The sequence below is a fragment of the Podarcis bocagei genome, assembly GCF_964188305.1.
Source record: "Podarcis bocagei genome assembly, chromosome: 10".
NCBI classification, from domain to species: domain Eukaryota; kingdom Metazoa; phylum Chordata; class Lepidosauria; order Squamata; family Lacertidae; genus Podarcis; species Podarcis bocagei.
The window spans coordinates 20,148,158-20,168,442 of NC_138135.1; the positions used below are offsets into that span (position 1 = coordinate 20,148,158).

General features: G+C 44.4%; 1 protein-coding gene across 3 annotated transcripts; it reads left to right on the plus strand.

The window, feature by feature from the left end:
• The first annotated feature begins 205 nt into the window (after positions 1 to 205).
• Positions 206 to 18,572, plus strand: HDHD5 (haloacid dehalogenase like hydrolase domain containing 5). Of its 3 annotated transcripts, none has more exons than XM_081210329.1 (8): positions 206 to 287; positions 9,784 to 9,990; positions 11,038 to 11,150; positions 12,545 to 12,638; positions 13,487 to 13,520; positions 14,544 to 14,718; positions 16,602 to 16,790; positions 18,108 to 18,572. In XM_081210329.1, exons 1-8 carry the CDS (start codon positions 258 to 260, stop codon positions 18,466 to 18,468), a joined length of 1,203 nt encoding a protein of 400 aa, XP_081066455.1. In that variant the 5' UTR covers positions 206 to 257; the 3' UTR covers positions 18,469 to 18,572. The 3 variants fall into 3 exon arrangements, with proteins under 3 accessions (XP_081066455.1, XP_081066456.1, XP_081066454.1); XM_081210330.1 differs by having other exon boundaries at positions 243 to 287; positions 9,787 to 9,990; XM_081210328.1 differs by lacking the exon at positions 206 to 287 and adding an exon at positions 7,582 to 7,743.
• Positions 18,573 to 20,285: the final 1,713 nt, after the last annotated feature.

Genomic DNA, 20,285 nt, shown 5'->3' on the forward strand with positions numbered 1-20,285 from the left:
TATGCGTGTGAATGATGGTACGGTCAGCAAGCTGACAATCTGATGTTCTGTGATTTTGATACTACTTATCCAAAAAAAGCACTATGGGTATGTATGTAAGTCATTGTGGTAACTAATGCACATGATTGTTACACAAATAATCCTTCTTTAAAAAACCCAAACCCAAATCACTGTTCCATACAACCAATCAAAATGTGTTATGCAAATCAGCTAAGCAGGGCAGGAAGAGGAATGGCTGATTCACATCTCAGAATAGCATGGAAGGGGAGAGTGAGTTAGACCATAAGGTAAGATGGAGCTACAGATTTAGTAGTATATATGTGGCAGTGGGCATGGAATTATGATGTAGTGGATCTGCTAAAGTGCAAACAAAGCAGATGGGATTAGGCAAATTGAAGTAACTTGGTCCTGGTCTTGGCATGTAAACAGTGTAATCTCAAGACCCGTAAGGCAGGGAAATCAAACTTTTGTCACTGTAGACATCCCCAAATCAAGAAAACAACTATACACCGCTTCTCTTTATAAGACAGGCAAGCAGAGAGTTTCCTTTGGTGGTAGGAAAATCACTGCTGGTGTGGACCTAGGCTCATCTAATTCCGTTTCCATCAGTGGCAGGCCAAATTGTGTCTCCAGGCAGTGCACAAACAGGACATTGAGATCCTGCTTTCCCCACTTATTCAGCCCTAAGGTAAAGGTAAAGGGACCCCTGACCATTAGGTCCAGTCGTGACCGACTCTGGGGTTGCGGCACTCATTTCGCTTTATTGGCCAAGGGAGCTGGCGTACAGCATGTGGCCAGCATGACTAAGCCGCTTCTGGCGAACCAGAGCAGCGCACGGAAACACCGTTTACCTTCCCGCCGGAATGGTACCTATTTATCTACTTGCACTTTGATGCGATTTCGAACTGCTAGGTTGGCAGGAGCTGGGACCGAGCAACGGGAGCTCACCCCGTCACGGGAATTCAAACCGCCGGCCTTCTGATCAGCAAGTCCTAGGCTCTGTGGTTTAACCCACAGTCCCACCCGCGTCCCCTAGCACCTGTTAATTAGCAGCATGCTTCTTTGGAACACAGATAGAGATGAGCTCTATCTGGCCATCATTGCTACTAGATAAACCTATATTTGATGGATTTCCCTTTATCTTCTAAAAAGCCATCTAATCTAATGCCCATCACTAAACATTGTGTTTGTACATAAAAGTTCCTTACACATAGCTATGAGGTAAGCAGACTCAATGGGAAGGAAAAGAAAGCAGAGGTACAGGGGTCCACAGAATACACTAATACACCAAAACAATGGAAAAGAAAACAATGTTGGGTGGGAACTCTGATCATTAATTATTTATTTGCATCAATCTCTTTCAGTGTGCACACATTTGAAGTTGCTCTCTGCCTTATAAAATGAGGTTGTGCTTGGGAGAGACAAAATTTGGGGGGGGGTGTTTATTTTAATTTATTATTCATAGACTTCATCTCCCACCTTTTTTGTCCAAGGAGCTCAAGGTGGTGGGCATGGTTCTTCCCCTCCTCATTTAGTCCCCACAACAACCCTGTGAGGTAAGTTAGGCTGAGTGGCAGTAACCAGCTCAAGGTAACCCAACAAGCTTCAAACCTGAGCGGAGATTTGAACCCTGGTCTCCCAGGTCCTAGTCCAACACCCTAACCACTACACCACACTGTCTCTCTATAACAGGCAGGGTGGCTCTTACATAATAATACCAGTCACTATACCGGAGCAAGTTAGATTACTGAGTGGGTCACCACTGGTTACTGAATGGGGTCTGTGACTCACCAAGTCTTACACACAATCCCATTTCTATGGGAACAACCAGTTCAGTGTCAGGGCTGCAGTGCCTTATGAGGTAACTCAGTAGTAGTAGAAGGGCTTTAAAGCAGGCATAGGCAGACTCTGGCCCTCCAGATGTTTGGGACTACAATTCCCACCATCCCTGACCACTGGTCCTGTTAGCTAGGGATGGTGGAAATTGTAGTCCCAAACATCTGGAGGGCCAGAGTCTGCCTATGCCTGCTTTAAAGAGCCTACAATTTCTGGTTAAGAGTAATAAGAAAAGGGAAAAGGGTGTGGGACTGACTCTGCCCTTGCCCCTGTTTACTGTCACTCCACTTGATCTCTTTTTACTATATACAAAGTATCTCGCTCCAAAGCTGCTTTCCTTACATTCCCTGATAATTAGTGAGTAATGTGTTGGTGGTGTTGTTTAATCCTGATTGTAAACTGTATTGGTTACTGTACTGACAGTTGGGGTATAAACCTTGAAAATAAGTAACTAATAAATTATTGACCTTTCTGAAACCACAAACTACACTAAAGCAAGTGACCCCGATCCTGCTGTAGATTTGGGAAACAAGTTATGTGTAATTGACTGTTGTGCCGCTTCATTTGCACCAAAGATGCATCCAGCTAGTGCCATAGGAATCAGCTGAGCATCATGATGGAGAGATGGCAAATACTTCCAGATTGACATTGGCAGTGCTTGCGGGCAGCTGCTTATGGGTGCAGTTTGTTCTTGCTGAATTGGAGCAGCTGTGCATGAATGTAACATAATAGAGGGAGAAATAGAGCAGGAACCGGAGTTTTCTCTTTTTATCCCAAATCTCAGAAGAACTGGAGGAATTAATTGAAAGCTGTTTCACCTATACACACCAATCTCAAGGAACTGCAGAAAATCTATATAAAAACGAGTTGTTGGTAGGTCTATATAACATTAGCAAGGAAAACGTGGAATTATCCTTGGACCTCATCCAAAATCTCCAGCTGGTGTAAAATGCTGTGGCTAGACTGTTGGTGGGGACACCTACTGCCAACACATGACTCCGGTGATTAAAAGTTTGTAGTGGCTGCTCACGTGTTACCAGGCCAAGTTCAATGGTCTATTATGATTATGATTATTAATTAATTAATTTTCAAAACCCTTAACAATTTGGCTCCAGGATACCTCAAGGATTCTTTATATCCCTGCCCAATCACTGAGATCTTCAGGGGAGTCTCTTTTAGAGGTCACCCATGGTTCAGAGGCATGACTCGTATCTACCAGCAGCTGTGCATTTAGTATTGTGGTCCTGATTCTCTGGAACTCCTTCTTAGGAGAATCAGATAGGTTCCCTCCATGTTGAACTTCAGGCACTTGCTTTTATTCACTGTATGTTTTTGCAATCTTAATGTACATCACTTAGAAATTAAGGATAACTGGCATTCAGAACCCCACTGGTTTTAGTTGGAGTTAAGCATATGTTTTTTCATTGAAATCAATGGGTAGAAAAGAGCTTTTGTCTAGCCCATCTAAAGAGCAGGATCTTCCACACACATACACCAACCTAACACACACCCAGCTCTCTGGCCCAATCTAAGAACTAGGGTTCTATGTATGTGTCTATCAACTGAGTAAACAAAACTAGACTTGTGCCCGTTAGCTGTTGGGAGATGGCCTTTTGTCTCTACCTTTCCTTCCATGCCAAACTCCTGATTGGTTGGGATCTTAGCTTCTTTTATAGAGCAGCATGACTACTACTTACATACGAATCTCAACTTTAGCTGGATTGCCCTATTTGTTTTCATCGAGACTGACTTCTTTTCAGAACCAAAGATGCCGTGCTTTGGGTTAGTGAAATGTGGATTTGTTTTATGTGTTCCTTGTTTACATTTTGTCTGTATCTTTATGCTGAAATGCTCAAAACTGAGCAAGGAAGACAGAACTGATTGATTGAACTTACTAGCAACCACTTTTATTTCAGAACATTCCTGATGCATTGAAAAGGTACCTGTAGGTCTTTAAAGTTAGGGTTGCCATATTTCAAAAAGCGAAGATATGTTGAGCTTTTTTGGGGGGGGGGGAAACAACCAAATTTGTTGAGCTTTTTTTACTTTTGTCCAAATTTGTGGAACTTTTAAGGCTACTGTTAGGCACTATTATTTACCCTTCCCTGACTTACACTTCCAAGGTCCAGAATTCTGGACAATTCTAACAAACTCCAAGGTCCAGAATTCTGAGAGGGGGGGGAATGTGCTTTGAACATGCTTTAAAAATACCTGTAGTGCATTCACAGCCTAAGTAGACTGGGTGAATTATATGGTTAATCCCCTATACCCCACCTTCTGGTTCCCATCCTTTCTTCCATGAGAGATTACCATGTAATCCCACTTGGTTCCCAGCTACAGGTGATTCCACTGTAGTGTAAAAATCTGGTCATGCAGAAGTGGAAACCACAGCACAATGGTTTGTGGGAACTGACACCCTGGACTCAATGAAGTGTTGCTTCATTTGGATGTTTCTAGAATGCTGTGTGTCCTTTGCTATTTCTTTCTCCTCAAGGCACTTTGTCCCCGTTAGTCAATAATTTTGGAGCCCAGCAAGGTTGAAAGTTATATTGTCAAGTACACCCGCGGGGTTTTGCCAGCCATATTGTATTAAGCCACTCTACCGCGAGAATGGTGATCGCCTGACTGCTTATCTTCCTCGGCTGTGTTTTCAAAATGATATCTTGCCTCACTGGGTCAGGTTATTTTTGAAAATAAATAAATACAATCTCCTTTTCCCCGGCATTACAGGGAGGCAGTTCTGTGATCAGGTACAGAATGCCCATGATTTGTGAGAGCTCCTCCAAATGCAATCACTCTGCAGAGAATGATGCTCCTTCTCTCAGTGGCCCCGACCTCCATTACTGAGAAGGCTGAACTCCACATTAGTCATGTGGAGTAATGGGAATGAAATCAGCCTGACCCTTCGAGTATAGCATGAGCCACCCCCCACCCCCGCCGCTTCTTCAGACATCAAAGGAGCCATTCCAGATCAGCATTTTAGGAGCCTCAGAGGAGAGTTACCCCATGCCAATTCCATTTCTTTTTATTGATGTGATCCATGGGCAGTAAATGCTCAAGACAGTGTGTGCTGAATTGAATGCTTCAGTAACAACAAGGAAAATATATGCACCTCAATAGGGTTACCAAGTCTTGGGCTGCATCTTAATTTCACAGTGTTTCCTAGTCTGAAGACCTGACATTGTGATGGTACTGGTGAAAGTCCCCTGCTTAATGGCTTGCAATAAAAGTAGGAATTTCTTACCATATTTTTTTTTTCTTGAACACGGGTCGGGAACTCTACCCCCCCCCCCATTAAAGGGGGGGAAAACTTTTGGAGGGGAGAGAAGTGCCACTGGTGGGCAGAAGTTGCCCAAAACAAAGGTGGGCAGGAATAGAGGCAAAGGTGTGTAGACATTGCCTTTTCTCTTTTTCTGTCATTCCCTGTCCCCGCATTTCCCCTTCTTTGCCACCCCCATGATATTCAGCAGAGGGCTACATGGAATTAAGCCAAGCCGAATGTGCTAACCATCACCCCTGTTCTAAATGAACTGGGATCAAATGACAGGTTGAAATAACCTTACTGTGGACAAGGAAGAAGAAAGTAAGGATCAGAATTCTAGTTCAATTTGAGGTAGGAAGTGGTTAATCTGGAACCCCTGGAGCTGGGAACTCTTCAGGTGTGAAATTAATCTACTTGGAAATTCTATATGTTTTTGTAATCAGCATTATTTGTCCACAATTAAAACTTTTAAACCCAGGGCACTTTCCAGCCAAAGTTAAGAAATGTTTAAGCCTCTTTCATTTTAATCCTATGCATGTTTATTAAGAAGCAAGTCTTACTTACTCTATAAAGAACCTTACGTGGAACTCAATGGGGCTCACTCCTAAGTAGACATGTATAGGATTGTACCATGAAACAATTAAATCACTGCTGCTGAAATGAACAGCATTTTTAAGGAGCTGGACTTTGTCCCCAGTTTACTAAATGTTTGTCTGAAAAACAGAGCACAATAGAAAAACATTATTACAGTATATACCTCTTAGCGTTTTTGTTTTGGAATAAAAGCAGGCTTATCTATTTTTAAAACAAATAACAAATAAAAATAATTATTTTTAAAAAATGTAAAATCAACAACCTTGCCTATGGCCAGTTCCCTCCCACCGTTCTTTCTGGACTGATACCCTTTTCATAGCAATATCAATTGCATCCATGTAAAATTTACTGGGGACTGTAAAGGAAGTTTATGTGTGGTGGTGGAATTAGTACATTTTAGCATTTTAAAGCCAAATAGCACCAGTAAAGTGCTAATCAGAGCTGTTGTAATGGATAGTTGGCTCATTGTTTTCCTGTAGTACAAAAGTGACCTCTTCTGGTAGGCTAGAAGAATACTGGAATTGAACATCTGAAAAGTGAATCTGGTAGAGGCAAGAGCTATCTACAGTGCATTCACATCAGCTTCTCCACAATATCATGGGATACCTTGTGAAAAGCTTTACTGAAATCAATATACACTATGCCCACAGTATTCCCACAGTGCCCTTTTCTAAGCGCTCACAGACTGACTGTTCAATTATCTGTTCTTGGACCTTTCCTCGTATTGATGACAAGCTGACCAGTCAATAGTTGTCTGGGCCTTCTTTCCCCCCCGCTTTCCCCCCACCTTTGACCTGCAGGGACCTCACCTGTTCTCTAATAATTCTCAAAGATTATAGACACAGGCTCTGAAATTACATCCACAAGCTCCTTTAGTACCCTTGGGTGCAGCCAGTGGCGTAGCGTGGGTTGTCAGCACCCGGGGCAAGGCAAGTAATTTGCGCCCCCTAACCCGTGGATTTGCGCCCCCTAACCCTAACCCCCAGATGTTGCGCCCGGCCCCCCTGCACCCCCCACGCTACGCCACTGGGTGCAGCTCATCAGGCCCTGAAGATTTGAATTCCTTGAAAGTAGCTAGGTGTTCCCATACCACTTATTTTCCTATCTGGACTGCTGCTCCCTCCTTGAATACTTTAATCTGTTACCACCAGGCTGGGTGCTGCTTTCCTTTTGGGTTAAGACTTAGGCATTTCTCTTGCTTTGAATATAGCTGAACAAACCCTTTAAAATCATTTTTAACTTCTCTTGCAAGCCTGAACTCATTCTGAGCTTTGGCCCATCTGACCTTCACCCTGCAACTGTTAGCTACTCCTATATACTCTTCCTTCCATCCTTTGTAAGATGAGATGGGAAAGCACCTATACTTTGGGAACTCCCTGCCACTTGAGGTAAAGCAGGCACCTTCGCTGTGCTCTTTTCGCCACCTGCTAAAAACATCCTTGTTCAGACAAGCTCACCCAAATGCTTGGAAAAGTTGCTGCGAATTTGTAATCTATTTAACTTCTGTATGCTTTCAAAGTATGGTTTAAAAGAAATGCCTTGATTTTATTGTTTTATCTTTTTTACGCACAAGCAGTGTGATAAAATGTTAAAAAATAAATTATGAATAAAATAAACAGGCGCGCTGGAGCTCCTGCCTATCTTCCTAGCGGCCATAGGCAAGGCTCCCCCTCAGCCTCGGCGGACACAGCACGCGCGCCAGCGGCTCCCTCCGCGCCGGAACTGGGAACTGCACAGTAGTTCCTTCCACCTCCGACCCGGGTCCCATCCCTCACCGCCGTCCCATGTGACCGGCAGGCTTGGTGCTCCGATTGGCAGGGCGGAGGAAGCAAGGGGAGGAAGGCGGGAATTCGGCCGTCGCCTTGATTGGAGGAGGCGCCCCAGCCGGAGCAGGCGTCGGCGGGCGGATGGCTGTGTGCTGCTCGCTCCATGTGAGCAGAGCGGCGCTGAGGGGGTGGCTGCCTGCGGCGCGCAGGGGGGGCGCCGCCAGCCGCCCCTGCAGGAGCAGCAGCCAAGGCCGTCCCGTGGGGAGAACTTGCGGGGCGCGGCAGGTGAGAGAGGACCCCCTCCTGATCTCCTCCCTGTGCGCGCGCGCGCCCTTCGGTGTCCTCCCGTCACTTTCTCTTGTCTTGTGACACCCCCGGGAGGAGATCGAGCCGGGCACCTGCGCCGGGCTTACCTGTCCCTTGGCCTGCTTTTCTCACGCGCGTCTCCTTTCACCCAGGCTGCCTTTGTTGTTGTTGCGGCGGCGGGGATTGGGGGGAATACTGGCTTTTAGCATATGGCGGAGTTGTTTGTGCTGGGAACTCTCAGACCTTAGTGAAGAAAGTTGCCTGGTAAATAGCCAACCTACGTGTTCGATTTTCGATTCGTCAGCTGGTTTTTCCACGTTAACAAAAAGTTAAGAAGCCTCTCTGTCACATACACTCTTCAGAGTGTTGTTTTACATCAGTGCTGCTTGCTGATAGCACATCTAAGTTAAAGCAATGGACGAAGCAGTGTGGAGTGTTTTGATTGTGCTGATTATATGTCCCAAGAAATAACCACATCCCTAATAACTACGGTACATCTTCCCTCGTGAAATGCGATGGGTGCTACAGGTTAGCTGTAATGCACGACAATGTGAGATCAAAACATTGGCAACTTGCAAGTTAGGCTGCAAGCAGTGTGTTGGGTGTGAGGCTGCCTGTGAAGATTGCTTGAAAGGTGGCTAGATTGCTGACTGAATTTCATAGAAATCATCAGATCTCCAGTGCTTAATGAACTTCATTGTTCATCAGTTTATCTACACATATGCAACTAAAAAGGCTAATTATTACCTTTCTATAATTGCAAGAGACAGGACTTCCTTAGTGGTGGCTCTAGGCTATGGAATTCTCTGGTTGGTGCCCGCATTGTTCACGTTTAGGCAATTATTAAATGCTTTACAAATTCACACGGATCTTTGGTAGCTTCTGAATTTCTCTTGCTTGTTGCTCTGCTTGTTTGCAGATATGTTGGAATTTGAATTTTATGGATTGTAAATACAAGAAATAAAAGAAGCAATTAAAACACAATTTACAGTCACAAAGTACAGCACATTACAATTGCTATATGAGGCATAAAAATAATTAAGGCCACCAAGCCCATCTGTAATGTTCAAGTGGTCCATGGTGAAGAAAGTTTGGTTACCACTGCTATCGATGTTTGCCTGGCAGTCAGACTCATTGAACTCAGTAGGGCTTGAGTAGAAGTGCATTTCTCTTCTTAACTTACAGTGTTCCTAATACTGTTCTTGTTATTAGTTCATACAACTCCTGCAATGCTTCCAGACTGGCAACATCAGCCATGAATTACCGTACCCTGATTCAAAGATGTTCTGCAGTTGTGTTTGTGTTCGTAGTAGCTTGTGGGTGTAGATGACCATTCTGTAACATTCAGTTGCCAGGTTTGTTAACCGTGATATCACAGATGCCTCTTTCTCCATATGAGACCACTTGCCTATTAAGATAACCTTTGAGGGCTTTGTCTTGAGCAGTGTCCTTTTAGTGGTCGCCTTGCAGATGTGGAATGATTTCCCTCAGGAGCTTATTATATCATCCCTCTCCTTTAAGGCAGCCCTGTATAGGGAAGTTTTTAATGTGTGATGTTTTACTGTGGTTTTATAATTTGTTTGAAGCCTCCTAACTAATTTGTTGGAAGCTGGGGCAACCCAGTCAGCTGGGCAGCCTATAAATAAATAATTATTATAGTAGTAGTAGTATGGTAGTAGTAAAAAGTCAAGTAAAGCCTACTTTTTGGGGAAGGTCTTTGGGAAGTAATGACAACAGATTATTGAGAATTTACTGACGTAGGATGGGGGGTGTTGTTGTATTACTTGTACATTTTTAAGCTTTTTATTGTTATGTTTAAGCAGTGTTCTTATATACTGTCTTGAGCATATGGTGAGGTGAGATGGAAATACGTTACATAAATAAATTATTGGAAATGCCAACATAATCTCTTGTCTTATATTTCCTTGGGAAGAGATGGTCCTTTTAGAGCCGTTATTGTTTGTTCCTCCTTACCCTTGTTATTCCTAAATAGCATCATTGAATCTTTCTCCACTACAGACAACTTCTCCCTCCTTTGGGTTCCTCTTTGATATTGATGGAGTGCTTTTACGGGGCCGGCTAGTCATTCCTGCTGCTAAGAAGGCCTTTCAGAAATTAACAGATTCAAAAGGTCGGTTCCATGTGCCGGTTGCATTTGTAACCAATGCTGGAAACTGCTCTCGCAACAGCAAGGCTGAGGAACTGTCTGATGCCCTTGGATTTAAGGTACTGAAGGCACCTGTGTTCTATATTGGGTCACTGGCTGCTGGTGTGTCTAAATTGTGAGTCTATGATCACATGCCTCCACACCATACGTTTAAAGCACTGTTAGGCCACATTAACAGAATTGGCTTTCCATAAACAATCCTGGGATTTGTAGTTTGTTAAGGGTGCTGTAAATTATAACTCTGAGGCATCTCCTAATACCTCCCAGCTCCCTTGACAAACTACAGTTCCCAGGATTCTTTGGGGAAAGCCGTCACTTAAAGTGGTATAAGGTTGCTTTCATGTATGCTGTGACCTTACGTGATGTGACCCTGAATGCAGATTTTGTGGGGGATCCTCACAGAAAGTAAGTTTGTAGGGCTTAGACTCTTTCCATAAGTTGCTACCCATTTGTTAGAAGTAAGGCTTTACCTGACAAGGTGAATAGAAGTTTATTAAATAGAGCATTTGTTTGGGTCTGGCTGTAAGTTCTTGGACAGAGGTTTTCCCCAGCCTGACTACCTTTAATACTGGGATGGGGAGCCTGCTCACCCCTCCATGCTTGTCGCTTGATGACTATAACCTTCAGTGATGACTCTGCAGATCAAACAGGACACACGGAGCTTTAACGTTACTTGACATCACTTAGAACGCTTTCTAATGAAGGCAAATCACACATTCATGCAATGTTAAATAATAAGATGAGCGTCATTTTTGTGTGGACCTTACTTAGGGTATGAATATGGATTGTGTATGTTCTTGCACACTCATTGCATATGAGTTGTGTATGTTCTTGCACACTCATATTTCCAGTCCATTGTATTTTTACTGTGGACAAGCTTAAATATATTCTTCTGACATGTCCCTACCCAAGGTAACTTTCAAGAGATCTTATTGGTATTTAATGTCTGAGAAGGACGACGGGTGTTGATGTTCCTGCCAGATTAATCTAGTGGTGTCACCTATGCTAGCGGCTTTGGCAGCTTAGAGGATAAAGGGCCTGGCATACGGAATACTGCATTCGGAAAGGGTAATCTAACTGTCCTGCTGACCTTTCTCTTTCTCCAGGTTTCTCCCGAATGGGTGATCCTGTCCCACAGTCCTCTGCGTCTTTTCCATCAGTTCCATGACAAATGTGTGCTTGTGTGTGGTCAGGGTCCTGTGGAGGAAAATGCCAGGGAGTATCCTTTGCTGCCTTCAGATTTATTTTTTTAATCTTCCTTTCTCTTTCTTAGCAATGTGTTAAGAACCAGTGTTGTGTAGTGGGTGGACTGCCTTTATCAGGAGAAACTGGCAACTCTCCCAGGCACCCGGCTTGATCTCCTGTTGACCTCCCTGTCTGCATTCCCCAGCAAGATTCAGGCAGAGGTCGCGATAGGCGATCCTTCTCAGCGTGAGAGGAACACAACTCTCTTTCCTGCCCCCCCCTGGCAGGGGAAAGAGATAGACAGAAACGTATTTACATGCCTTTATTTCTGTCTTTGCAGCGTTACAAAAAACACGACTGCTCTTCATACTCCTGCAGTCAAGAGAGAACGAACACATGCTGTACTTCCTATACAGCTCATATTACACTCTGAGCTAATTCCGGTGCTTCGCACTGTGAATAGACTGTCCCTCTGTTTCCCACGGAACAGTCCCAACATTCCCATTATATTTTGCTTTCAAGCTACCAGCAGCTCGCGGCTGCATTGCTTCAATATCGTAACAGGTTCGAACCTTATGAGGCTCACTTGGTGACCCTGGGCAAAAGCTCGTTTGTGCATCTCAGCTGGGGATTGGGAAGGTTCCTGTTCCCCAGCTGAGTCAGTCCCGGCATGAGCAGGCAGAGCATCAAGGCTCCTTTAACTGCGCCCCCCTCAGCTGAGTAGTTTCACAGAGCCCCCACCCTGCCAGCAGCTCATGGGAGCCAGTGCTGGGCTGCAGGCTCCTGGCTCGTTTAACTGCTCAGCTGAGGTTGGGGTAGTTGCACACTCCTGAGTCAAGCAGTTTAAAGATGCAGAGGGAGGAACAAGCTGTATTGATGCCTTGCTGATACAGCTTGTTTGTCATTGCATCTCATGAGGGCAGAGTGCGATGGCAGTTTCACTCAGCACTCCTGTGTCCCTCTAGCAGCACTGCTGGAGGAAGGAACTCTAGCGTACGCTGCTAGCAGAGGGACTCAGGATTGGTGGTGTTTTCACCAGCGATATACTGCTGAGTGAAGCCGACATCGCGGTCTGTTCCTGATACCAGTCCTGGGCGATCTATCAATATATCGCCCAGGCCTAGCACCACCTTATGTTCATTGGAGGAAAGGTGGGTTATAAAAATAATAATAATAATAATAATAATAATAATAATAATAATAATAATAATAATAATAATAATAATAATATATAGTGCTGTTTTTTGCTCTGCCTTTGACCTTCTGATCAGCACAGGGAAGTGGTGAATCTATCAAGATGTGATTGCTGCCCAACAGTAGGGATTTGGCGGGTTCCTGTTACTAAGTTAGTTCCTGGGTTAGTTCTGACAATTTACCCTTAAGTCTGTAGAGCCCTTGACAACTTTATTCCTTAACCATTTGAAACAGCCTGGGATTCCATCACGTTGTTACCATTGAAGATGTGAGGAGGGCATTTCCCTTGCTGGATATGGTTGATCAAAGTCGGAGGCCAAAAGAGCTGGCAAGTATTAACCTGAGTATTGCAAAGTGTGACTGAAAGAGAGCATTTGTGTGGTGTGTCCCCCTGGCAGAACTAAGTGTTCTCTTGCCTACTTTCAACTTTTCCATAGTTGCTCTGGTAGTAAAGTTCCTGTGCAACAAGGGTGAAACACCTTTTTTAGCCCAAGCACCTCTGTTCCATCTAGGCCACCTTCCTGGCGTCACAGGCCAGTGATAGGCAGGGCCAGAGGCAGCAGTTGGCAAAACAATTAATGTAAATATTACCTTTGTAGTTAGTTTCTTCACATACTCCTTTCCATCCTCCATCCAGGCACACAAGTCATTACCAAGGGCATATTCCAGCCAGGAAGAAACACAAGGGCATGATGTGAAGCTGGTGAGGGGCATGGTTGGGTGGGGTATGTGCCTTGAGAATCCCAAGGGACAGACAGAGAGGCATTTGGCCCCCTAACCTGAGCTTCTCCAGCTCTGTAGTAATACAAATATTTTACATAGTATCCCCACCAAGATCTCTTGTGAAAACAGCAATATAGAACTCTTGTCGGTAGGATATTTTTCTGTGCAAAGTTGCCCTTTGCTCCGTGTAGGTTAAAAACCAAAGACGAGTTCTACAAGGTTGCAAATTAGCAGAATAAAACAGTTGGGGGAAATTATTTTAATGGCTTCGTATTTCTTTAAAAACCGGACACATATTCAATTTTGTTTTCCTTTTCCTAAAAACAAACAGACACCTTATGATATTACAGTTGGATAACATACCAAGTATCATTGCGCTCTTGAGCAAACCTCACCCATTTTCTGACACTACAAATTGACTAATATCTCTTCCCCTTCCCTCCCTTTTGACAGCCTCCTCCACCTGCTGACTTCCCCACCATAGAAGGTAAGTGCATTGTTTTCTTTCTGAAGTGTTTCATTGTGAGCTCACCTGGGCTTAGGTGGGCTTTCTCTTGGCAGATGCACGTTTTCAAACTGATGTGAAGGCAGAGCAGGCAGTGTGAAAACATGCTTGACCTTTCACATCTGCCAGTGCAAATTTTCCATCCCCAGGTTGCTTTTCCTCCTTATCTAAGTTCATTTCCACTTCTGGTGTCTGGCTGGGGGCAAATCAATTATAAGTGCACAGAAATAATGCAGAACAATGTGCCATTGTTAGTTTGTTTGGTTAAATATTTTTATCAACTTTAAAAAAAGAAGAAATAAGACAGAATGCAAAGATGAGTAATTCTGCATATCCTAGAATCCACTGTATTGCAAAGGATTGTTAGCATGATGACTTTGATAATGCTTTCATGCTCCCCAGTTGTTGTTGAAAGAACATCAGGGGACGAAACAGAGTTGTCCCTTGTAATGTGGAGTAGAGTTGTGAAGGCCTTGGGGGGGGGACAGAAAATTGGGGGGGTTCCTGCAATATTGGGGGGTGTCCTGCCCCCCCCCCGTTTTTCTTGGCTTTCACATACAGTATCTAATGCAGACCCTGCTCTTTTTAGTCACATCTATAGGAATATGTGGCAAATAAATGGAAGCCCCATTCAATTTGCTCCAAATTTTATATGAGAGCTCCTTTGTAATCTTGGCTGGGCTGCCCAGAGTAGATCATTCTGTCTGTCTATTTATATATCTGTCTGTCTATTTATATGAATTCTATACTGCTCAGTATATAAAAATATCTCTCAGTGGTGTACAGAAAACTAAAGTGACAACAGACAACTTTAAACAAAAAATATTGCAAAAATACAGCTAAAATGACCTAGTCCCGGACCCAAGTAGATGGGGATAGGTTTGCAAAGGATGTTTACTCAGATGTAACCCACTGTGAGTTCATTCTTATATGGGGTTATTATGTCTTATGATGTACAGGCATATACTACTGTTTTGAAAATGCACTGCCTTTGTCAATCTCTAGCTGTGATTCTGTTTGGGGAGCCAGTCAGGTGGGAGACCTGCCTGCAACTGATCATTGATGTACTCCTGAGCAATGGGAACCTAGGGGTAGAGTTGACTTCTGTTCCATACCCACATCTACCTATCCTCGCCTGCAACATGGATCTCTTGTGGATGGCAGAAGCTAACATGCCAAGGTGATACAAAGGTTCTATTGAGATCTCTTGCTGGCATTCTGTATTCTCTCTCTCTCTATCTCCCCCCCCCCTGCCCCGTATTTGCAGGAAACCTCACTGGAGAATATGCTCCTATGCTCCTTGCTCAGTTGCCTCGGATGAGCTTGATCAGGTGCAGGGAACCTTTGGCTATCCAGATGTTGTTGAACTACTATTCCCATCAGTCCCAGCAAACATGGTCAATTGCATTTTTCTTGCTTCTTTCTTGAATTGCATTTTATGGTTGTATTGTATATAGCATTCTGTGGAATTCAAATTGTAGAACAATACAATGCAGTATAAGATAAAAGAAGCAATACAAATGGAGTTAAAGATCATATAGCATCTAGCACAGTCCGTTACAATAGCTGTAACAGGTAGATAAATGATTAAGTGGTCCACCAAGACACAGTGATTTCCAAGTGGACATGGGGGGTGGTTTAAAGTTTGGGAGCCAATGTTCTAGGTACATTACTTAAGTTGCTGCGCTTAGCTTCCTGGCAGCTGGGTTGCTGCTACTTACCAAGGAGAGAGAGAGAGAGGTAAACTTGTGGGAAGGCTTGTGCAGTGCAAATGTGTCAATAGGAGTGCTGGATTGACTCCTCCAGTGCCTTTGCATTGTTCCAACCTTCCTGCAAACTCGCCTCTCACCTTCCTGGTACTCAACTACAACCCACTTGCCAAGAAGCTAAAAGCCATCGAGTGAGCCACTTCTGTAAGAACATCTTATATAAATAAAGCTGTTACTCTGTTTCTTACTCTCTGTGGGGCTACCTTTGAAGGTGACCCAGAAACTACAACTAATCCAGAATGCGGCAGCTAGACGGGTGACTGGGAGCGGCCACCGAGGCCACATAACATTGGTCCTGAAAGACCTACATTCGCTCCTAGTGCATTTCCAAGTGCAATTCAAAGTGTTGGTGCTGGCCTTTAAAGCCCTAAACAGCCTCGGGCCAGTATATCTGAAGGAGCGTGTCCACTCCCATCATTCTACCCGGACACTGAGGTCCAGCGCTGAGGGCCTTCTGGCAGTTCCCTTACTGCGAGATGCCAAGTTACAGGGAACCAAGCAGAGGGCCTTCTCGGTGGTGGCACCCGCCTTGTTGAACGCCCTCCCACCAGATGTCAAAGAGATAAACAACTACCTGACATTTAGAAGACATCTGAAGGCAGCCTTGTTCAGGGAAGTTTTTAATGTTTGATGCATTATTGTATTTTGTATTGTATTTTAATATTTTGTTGGAGGCCACCCAGAGTGGCTGGGGAAGGGTATAAATTATTGTTGTTGTTGTTGTTGTTGTTGTTGTTGTTGTTGTTACTGCTACTACTTCTACTACTATTATTTATTACAGACTAAGAAAATTGACTGTTTCTGGAAACTAAAAGGAACTGAGAAGAAATCCTTAAGTGTGGAGTCTAGCTCCAGTCCATAACAAGAGGTTCTAAATGTAACCTCACAATGGTCAAATTACTACAGGTTAGGGCTAGCTTGGTTTTGTTTTGTATAATGCGAGAAAACTTTTTTGAAACCCCATTAATGTTAGGAACACACTTTTAAGACTCTGGGGCCAGATTAACCAAATACGTCCCTCAACAAAGGGTCAGGAATTTGTGCAGCAGTCCATGGAGGGATAGGCCTTTCTTCCATAGCAGCAGAGCAGAGCAGTAACAAGGGGTGGTGCAAAAGCGATCATAGAATTCTGCAGTCATGTCTGTATTATTTGATTAAAGGACATACTTGAGGAATAGCCATCTTACCCGCATTTCCTATTGGGTACTTTTATCCTCTGTATTCATCCAGTGCCACCACATGTTCCTAGGAGTATGCATGCTGACTTTTTGCGCTTTTCTTTCTTTGTGGTCAGATTTGGCCATGGCACCTTTCTTGTGTGCTTAGAGAACATCTACAAGAAAATGACTGGCAAGGAGCTGAAGTATGAGGCCTTGATAGGCAAGCCCAGCACTGTCACCTACCGCTATGCTGAACATGTGATCAAGCAGCAGATGGAGAGTTGGGGCTGGACATCCCCTCTCCGCCAGCTGTATGCTATTGGGTAAGCAACTCTTCTTCCTTGAGCTTGGGAGAGGAAGACCTTGGCCACAGCAGCTGCACATTGGCACAGAGCAGGATGAAGGATTCATATAACTTACTGAACTCTTTTCCCTGCTAAGGGGAGGCTAGAGTGTGGTCCCTTTGCTGGCAAATGGGAGTGGAGGTACAGCATGGATGCTGTTATTAGATGGGTCTAAATTCTCAAAATTTAAGTTCAGCCCAAATTTAATAATAATAATAATAATAATAATAATAATAATAATAATAATAATAATAATAATAATAATAATAATAATAATAATAATAATAAAAATTTATTATTTATACCCCGCCCAACTGGCTGGGCTTCCCCAGCCACTCTGGGCAGCTTCAAAAAGAATATTAAAATACTATAATACATCAAACATTAAAAGCTTCCCGAAACAGGGCTGCCTTCAGATGTCTTCTAAAAGCCTGGTAGTTGTTGTTCTCTTTGACATCTGGTGGGAGGGTGTTCCACAGGGAAGGCGCCACTACCGAGAAGGCCCTCTGCCTGGTTCCTTGTAACTTGGCTTCTCGCAGTGAGGGAACTGCCAGAAGGCCCTCGATGCTGGACCTCAGTGTCTGGGTAGAACGATGGGGGTGGAGACGCTCCTTCAGATATACTGGACCAAGGCCGTTTAGGGCTTTAAAGGTCAGCACCAACACTTTGAATTGTGCTCGGAAACGTACTGGGAGCCAATGTAGGTCTTTCAAGACCGGTGTTATGTGTTCTCTGCGGCCGCTCCCAGTCACCAGTCTAGCTGCCGCGTTCTCGATTAGTTGTAGTTTCCGGGTCACCTTCAAAGGTAGCCCCACGTAGAGCGCATTGCAGTAATCCAAGCGGGAGATAACCAGAGCATGCACCACTCTGGCGAGGCAGTCCGCAGGCAGATAGGGTCTCAGCCTGCGTACCAGATGGAGCTGGTAAACAGCTGCCCTGGATACAGATTTGACCTGTGCCTCCATGACAGCTGTGAGTCCAAAATGACTCCCAGGCTGCGCACCTGGTCCTTCAGGGGCACAGTTACCCCATTCAGGACCAGGGAATCCTCCACACCTGCCCGCCTCCTGTCACCCAAAAACAGTACTTCTGTCTTGTCAGGATTCAACCTCAATCTGTTAGACGCCATCCAACCTCCAACCGCCTCCAGGCACTCACACAGGACCTTCACTGCCTTCACTGGTTCTGATTTGAAAGAGAGGTAGAGCTGGGTATCATCCGCATACTGAAATTTAACTATATAACCTTGACTCTTACCTTGTTTTCTCCTCCCTTGTCCTTTGGGTCTACTTACAGAGACAACCCAATGGCTGACATTTATGGTGCAAACCTCTACAACCGTTACCTCCAGGCTCAGGATGAAGTATGTGTCACTGCAATGGCAGCAGAAAGCGAGGAACACGTTGAGATGCAAAGAGATCACAGTGTGTCCATCACCTCTGCAGAGAGCTGCCAGTCCATACTGGTCTGCACTGGGGTCTACAATCCCCAGGGAGATGTGCCTGCTGACCACAACGAGAACATGTTGGAGACTGTCTTTCATGGACACCGGGACTTCCATTTCGATCCAACCTTGGTGGAGGCCTCTCACGTTGTGCACGATGTGAATGATGCTGTGGAGCTCGTCTTTCAGAAGGAGAACTGGAAACTGGAATGAGAAGTCCAGTGTTGCCAGCATCTCAACATTGGGGCAGAAGGGCAGAGGCAGATTTGAGCACTGTCTTGCTCAACCCATGCCAAAGTAAAGGAAAGTTCTCCCAACTTTTTTTGGGGTAGGGATTGCACCCATCTCCCAAATCTTTGTCAATATGGGCCTCTAGCACATTTGCGAACTTGAAATTCTGCATTGTTGCTAAAATGAGTGTAGCCAAAGAGCAGTCTTAACCAACCAGGGTGCCACCCAGATGTTCTGAAATAACAGTTTCCATCACTGCTGACCATTGGCCGTGCTGGCTGGGGCTGATGGAAGTTGTAGTCCAAAACACCTGGAGAGGACAGGTTGGGAAAGGTTGCCATGGAGAAGGCTGAAAGGGTCACTAACTTGCCCCACCCGTTTCACATCTGAGCAGCTTTAATGCTCTTTCCTATATCTACAACTACTGTGTAATCGCAATTTTGTGGTGAAATGGGCTCCTCTGCCAAAGGCCAGTGCGTCTTAAATCTCTCCACCCAATCCTATCTAAATAATTGTGACCAGCATCATGAGGTCTGCTACAGTTTTTGGCTCTTGCTTCTGTTTCAGATGCTCCTGAAGGTGCTTGAAAAGTTCAAAATATTAAATCAGTGTCTGTGTTGATTTATGGCAAATGATATGCCTGGAGGAACAGACCCTCTTGCCAGAGCAGGAATGCTGCTTTGTTAAATACAAAACAGAAGCAAGATAGTTGCAGTAATGACTAAATTTCACTCTCCTGGCTATTTCACAACCTTTGACTAGTTGTCCCTGAAATATAAATATTTACTTAGGCACTACCCCTTTTACTATTCCTGTGAGTGTTCTATGCCTTTGGTAGGCAGAGTTCTGACTGCAAACAATGGTCCTTGACCTGAACCAGAATGGACTCTGGTGTGCAGAGTTTGGGATACCAGATAATGAAAGTTGGAGAAGAGAAGGGGTGGGGGAGTTTTACCTAGTTGTAAAAGAAATGGCTTTAGCCTTCACAAACTGTCAAGGGCAAGACTGTGATTTGTGTTTTGTTGCTGTGTTTCCCTCTACCACCACCTCACAGAAATAGCAACCTTGTTCCTCTCCAAACAGATCTTTCCCTTGCATTAATTTCATATTGTGTTTTACCACCCTGCCTCAGGGCTGTTTGTTGCTTAGAAATCATTAGCCTGGGTCCAGACATGCATGCGGCCTTGCCTGTATATTGTTGCAGAGATGCGCATGCTTCAGCAGAAGATGCTAATGCAGAAGCATGCTTCTCTGTGTACAGCTGGGCTGAGGAACATGTGGCCTGCCAGTTGTTGTTGACATCAACATCCATCATCTCTACCCATGCTGGCTAGGCTCATGGGAGTCCAAAAACACCTGGAGGGCTGCGAATTCCCCAGAGTTTTGAACCTGTGCTATGTATGTCTCCAAACCTCTTTAATGCAGAATTTCCAGGCCACCCTGTGTAAGCCGCATCCTGGAAACATCCCCATGTCCCATGTGCAAATGCAGAAGAGGCAATCATAATTTTTGTACCACAGTAATTAGTGATGTTAGTATGCAAATAGCAAGTTGGTCCTGTTCCTCTTATGAATCTGGACATATTCTAAGTTCCCTTTTTCTGTAGGACAGATTACTACTACTTTGTAGCGTGAGCTACAATTATATATTAATATAATTGTTTCCCTGTGTTTTAAATAACTTTGTTATGATGATGAATCTCTTGCAGGGGTAGGGTTGGGCTCCAATTACTGCTTCTCCTATACTACTTTCCAGTTGAACCATTTGTGTTTTCTGGAGATTGGTTGGCTTTAGCACTT